General features: G+C 25.4%; 1 protein-coding gene across 1 annotated transcript; it reads left to right on the top strand.

Annotated features, from left to right (window-relative positions):
* The first annotated feature begins 832 nt into the window (after nt 1–832).
* On the top strand, nt 833–4,263 carry LOC113548858 (armadillo repeat-containing protein 6 homolog). Its single transcript, XM_026949947.2, has 8 exons — nt 833–1,106; nt 1,171–1,465; nt 1,726–1,856; nt 2,047–2,251; nt 2,566–2,714; nt 3,133–3,252; nt 3,331–3,480; nt 3,914–4,263. Exons 1-8 carry the CDS (start codon nt 1,002–1,004, stop codon nt 4,124–4,126), a joined length of 1,368 nt encoding a protein of 455 aa, XP_026805748.1. The 5' UTR covers nt 833–1,001; the 3' UTR covers nt 4,127–4,263.
* The last annotated feature ends 1,150 nt before the right edge of the window (nt 4,264–5,413 follow it).

Raw genomic sequence — 5,413 nt, 5'->3', positions numbered from 1 at the left:
AGTATTATTAACAATTATAATTAATACGTAATAACTTAAAACTATCAGGTATGGTATCCTTAGAAAATAGAGAAAATATGTGAAGGGAAATAATGATTTTCGTTAGTTCTGATAATGCAAAGTTTGCTGTACAACTTTAAGTGGGTGTAATCCTATATAGGTGTGTTCATCGAAAAACGGATACTATAGTACGTACAGATACTCGCTGACTGGTAGATATTATATTATATATAGAATATAGATAGTAATACGTGTAATAAGTACCTACAGACATACAGTAGCGTACTAGCATTAGCAGTATTTGATGTTAGTCGCTATAATTTGCATTGTTTTATTCAGGATTTACATTTATTTATGATTTTATATTTTTGTATTTTATTTTTTATTTTTAACTTAAATAAAAAATGTAGAATACGTTAGTTAATTCCTTGAACAGAAAATTATTTACGGGTAACTAGTGTTTTTGGCTTTCAGAAAGATGGGAATTTAATAGTTACCAGTTACCCATGTAGTAGTCAACACGACGTAGTGTAACAAACGGTTAGATAACTTTGCCGATGTTATAGGAATAAATTATATACATAGCCTTTACTATTATTAACTGGGCCCTAATTATATCTTGTTTCCTGGTAAAGAAAATGGACCCAACCCGAGTCTGCTAGTACCTGTAAAATATAAATCTTTAATAATGAGAACCGAAAAAGTATCTACTAAACTCTGTGACATAATTTATCTTTCTCGTCTCTTAGTTATTATCACGGTTTAAGATAATATATCTTAAACCGTGGTTGTTATCAGTTGTATGATAAGAGATAAGAGTCCGCGAGTTTATTCGTGCGATTGATCTATGGATATCGGTATTTTATACTCGATGTTATGTAAAGTACATTTAAAATTAAAATATTAAAACGTATGAACTGTTATATTCCGGAATAATAAACCTTTATTATCTACAAACGATATTATACATAATTTTTGATTTATTTACAACGAAACTTACAATGGATCAGAAAGCATTCGATGAAGCAGTCAATGACACCATGGATTTATTAGACATGAGCTATTCTGAGGCATTAAAAGATACAATCAGTCAGTTCCAACAATTGGTACGTTCTATTTATGATTCATTGGTTAGAAATGTATAATTTTATTATTCCAAAATTGTTTTAGGGAATGGACATGACTGGAATAAAAATTGACATAGAAAAAGCCACAGATCCACTGCCATCAGCACTTTTTAAACTAAAAACTTATTATGAAACCTCCTTATGGGATGAATCAATAAAGGAACAGATTGTGAGTAATCTTTCAATCGTTGAAAAACATTGCAAAACCCAGGATGGCCGTCATTTATCCAAATTGAGTGGTGCTTATAATATCGTGTGTGGATATCTGGAGAGGCTCGCTGAACTTGATGTTGATCAAAAAGCACAATTCATTAAAGCGTTTGATTCACTCCTTGGAGGTAATTTATGCGTGTTTGCTACAATTTATTAGGGTTTATATGGTATGGGCTAATTTAAATAATTTTTTTTGGCTATTTATGTAAAACGTTTAAGAACATTAAACATAAAACATGAAGATTGACAAATGTATGTAATTATAGATCAATAAATCGGAATAATTTGTAACAGTTTTAATTTGTGTTCTCAAACTAATCTCAACTTATAAATTACTGTCGAAATTACTATATATTTTATTCATAAAATGATAACTTTGTTGCAGGTGGACAAGTGGTATATGGTAAAGCATTAGACATAATGGTTGAATTATTGAAGAGCACTAAAGATGAAAAAGTGTTATTAGCTCTACTATCCTGGTTTAAAACAATTAGTGAACTTGAAGATGAAAGAGAGGTATCTATAACATAAAATCAAAAATATATTCAACTACCTATAACAGTATAACATTTATATTTTTACTCGATTAATTATTTTTGTTAAGCCAGTCTATATTGTAATTATTTTATGTTATCTTGTTTTAATTAATATTTATATCTTTAAAGTATTGAAAAAATATATTCTGATCCAGTAAATATATTTTTAGGAACTACGAATTATTGGTATAGGCAATATTATGAAAGATATTTTAGAATCAAATTCTTCAAATGAAACTATAATTATTGCAACTTGCCAGTTGATTAGAGCCCAACTACGTGAAGATAATTGTAGTGGAGATTTCTCTAATGCAGGAGAACGATCACGACTTTTTGGTTGTGAACTATTACTACCTCTACTTCAATTGTTAAATGGTGAGTTAAAAATTTAAGTATATCCAAAGTGTATTGTTAATAACTAATATGTAATAACTATTGTGGAAAAATGAAAAAAGTGTATTCATGTATATTATTATTGTTACTGATAACATTTAATTATTTTATTATAAAATATGTAATTATAGAATACCTAATTTTGTTCAAATCAAAACTTAGTGTATAGCTATGTTATCAAATGTTATCAAACTAGATTTGTTACTAATTATTTAAAAGATTTATTTTATATTAATTACTAACTTACTTATAAAATAATAAATTATGAGTTTAAAATATATATTTTTTTATTTTAGATGATCAAATAATTGAGTTAGAAGAAGTAACTAGTGAAATATTCTTTACTTTAGCAACTATTATTGTTCGTTTCGAATTTTGTCATAAATTTAATGAATGTGGAGGCTTGTTAAGACTTAAATTAGCCATGGACCGTCATTGCACAATGGTACACATTATCATTGAATATACAATACCCAATGATAGCATACAGTACAGCAAAATTCCCTCCCTATTTTCAGCATAGCATTGTTCAACTATTAAAGGTCGTAAAATTATAGGGACTAACTAACTTTAAAACTAATTTTATGATAGGTTTCAGCAATAACCATGGCAAGGATAAACGAGTGACACATTTTTACTGTGGAAACTTATGTTTGTATTCTAAATATGAATTTTATTATATAGTAAATAAATAAAACTTTAGAGAACAGGAACTGATATCACTTTATCAGAAATAGAGGTAGTTATATAGACTAGGGAAGGTATTTTGCTGTACTCTGTATCTAAAATAATAATAATAATAAAATATATTGGTTGTTTGATGTAAAAAAATGTAATATGTTCTTAATTCTATTATATTATAGAGATTGAATTGTCAGGCATTTAAACTTCTTAAATCGCTAGCTGGAGATGATATTGTGAAAGACGATATCAGAAAAGTAGGATTTTGCCCACTCATACTATCAGCCTTACAAAGACATATAGTGAGTAAATTTCTTTGATGTAAAGTTTTTAATTAATAAATACAACCAAACTAAAACAATTCATTTTTGTTTTTATAGAACAACAAACAACTATGTATTGATGCAATGAAGTTATTGACAGCTTTGACATTACGCTCTCCTCAAAACAGTGCTGAATTGACACAATTAGGTATTGCTGAACTTATTGTTCAGGCGATGAAAGTGCATTCAAATGATGACAAACATCAGGTATTTTATAAAATATATTAAATCTAAAATCAATGTTGATTAATATAGATAAATATACACATTTTTTCAACAAAACAATAAACACATTTATACTAGAAACAAAAATTATTTAAATTTAACATGAAGTAAAGTTATCACCATAAAATACATAATATGCCTTTACTTTATTTTACTTAATACTGTAATAGTTTTTTTATTATTTAGGTTCATAGTATATTCAAGGCATCTATTTTTCATTTTGTTTTGTCTCAAGTTTAACTTTAACTTTAATCAGATTATCTATAAATCTCACTTCGACACCATTTTTTATGGCTTAATAATATTAATTTTTATTTTCTATTTAATAATTTCCAATAAAATGTTTGTTTACTTTGAATTTTAATAATAAAATTGTTTTCTTTAATACAATATAATATGTCTATTTATTTTGCAGAAACATGCTTGTACAGCTGTGCGAAATATAGTATCGAGGAACCGTGAATTAGCTTCAGAGTTTTTAGCACATAATATTGAAAGTATTATTGAAAAAATAATAAGTCAATATAAAAATTGTGAGTTTGAAGCCAAAAGTGCCTTACGAGATCTTGGCTTAGATGTTAGCTTTAAGGAACAATGGACCGGCACTGGACAGAATTTAACATCATAAATTTATGTTGATTAACAATTAAAGTTAATAACCACTGTTCTAATTTCAATAATTATTAATTAACGTGATTTTTTTCCCACGTTAATTACAATAACTTTACTAATTTTTGTTACTTTTATATTGATTTTAATAAATAATTGTTACACTAAAATAAATTAATTCTGCTTTATGCTTTATCATAGTATTTGTATATGGTATTGAGAATTAATTAAAATAATAATACTCTCAATAATATACTTATACATAAATTAAATATATTTAGTAATAATAATACCTTTGTAAAATCATCTTTAAAATTTAAATATATTTCATCAATTTTTTATTTGAATCTTGACCATTTATATCATAGTCATTATGTTAGCATTATGTCCTACTTTATTGTTCAATCACTTTGTTTGCTTATTTTGTATTAATATATTAAAAACTTTATGATTTTTAATCAAACAAATTTATAAATATACTGACAGGCATATTATAATATATTATAGTGTATATATAAAAAAATAATATGTGTTTCTATAGTGTATTATATTCATTCAAGTGTCTGAAATAAAAAATGTGATATCAGTTATTAAAAATTAAAATGTCATGAATTAATAACTAAAAAATAATTGGCAATTTTCATGTTTATTCAATTATTTTTTAACAAAAAGCCATGTTGTTGTAGTATACTTGACATTTCACATTGAATACCTAACTAATTATCTTTAATACTTGACAGTGAAATTAAAATTCAACAAAGTTGTGGAGTATTCTAAAAAATTTAAATAAATTTTATGTGTGCATGTTATGGAAGTTTTTTCAACTTTGGGATGGTGACGAATAATATGAATTATAACTTATCTTATTAGATTAGTATTTACTACACTTTGTTTAAATTCATACCTACTTTATATTTTAAAATTAAGTGTTTATTTTTAACCTAGTTAAATACAATAGAACTTAAATGTTTAATAATTATTTGACTTACATATTTTTATTATTTTAGTTGGGTTAATTGTCCAAATTTCATTTAAAAAAATAGCCAACTACTACAGTCTACAATAGAAAAAATCTAAAAATTTCTAGTTCTTATGGGGTACTAGAATATGAATAACATCTTATTCAAATACTTTATATTCCCTTTTATCCATTACACACAGTTATAGGTATGTCAACATTGTACTCTTAACAATTTTACCTTAAAAATATTATTTTTCCTGTATGCATTTAACAAAATTAATAATAGGTACCTATATTATATTTTTAATATTTAAAATGTTATGTACTGTATGTATAATATTTAAA

The sequence above is a fragment of the Rhopalosiphum maidis genome, chromosome 1 (assembly GCF_003676215.2).
Source record: "Rhopalosiphum maidis isolate BTI-1 chromosome 1, ASM367621v3, whole genome shotgun sequence".
NCBI classification, from domain to species: Eukaryota; Metazoa; Arthropoda; class Insecta; order Hemiptera; family Aphididae; genus Rhopalosiphum; species Rhopalosiphum maidis.
Note: the sequence above shows the minus strand (reverse complement) of the source record. Positions and strands in the feature narration are given on the sequence as shown.

Bases quoted from the DNA above. Each gene is read 5' to 3' on its own strand.
- LOC113548858 (XM_026949947.2), top strand. From the start codon at position 1,002: ATGGATCAGAAAGCATTCGATGAAGCAGTCAATGACACCATGGATTTA. The intron at 1,107-1,170 runs GTACGTTCTATT...AAATTGTTTTAG, and splicing joins TCAGTCAGTTCCAACAATTG to GGAATGGACATGACTGGAAT. The intron at 3,481-3,913 runs GTATTTTATAAA...TTTATTTTGCAG, and splicing joins CAAATGATGACAAACATCAG to AAACATGCTTGTACAGCTGT.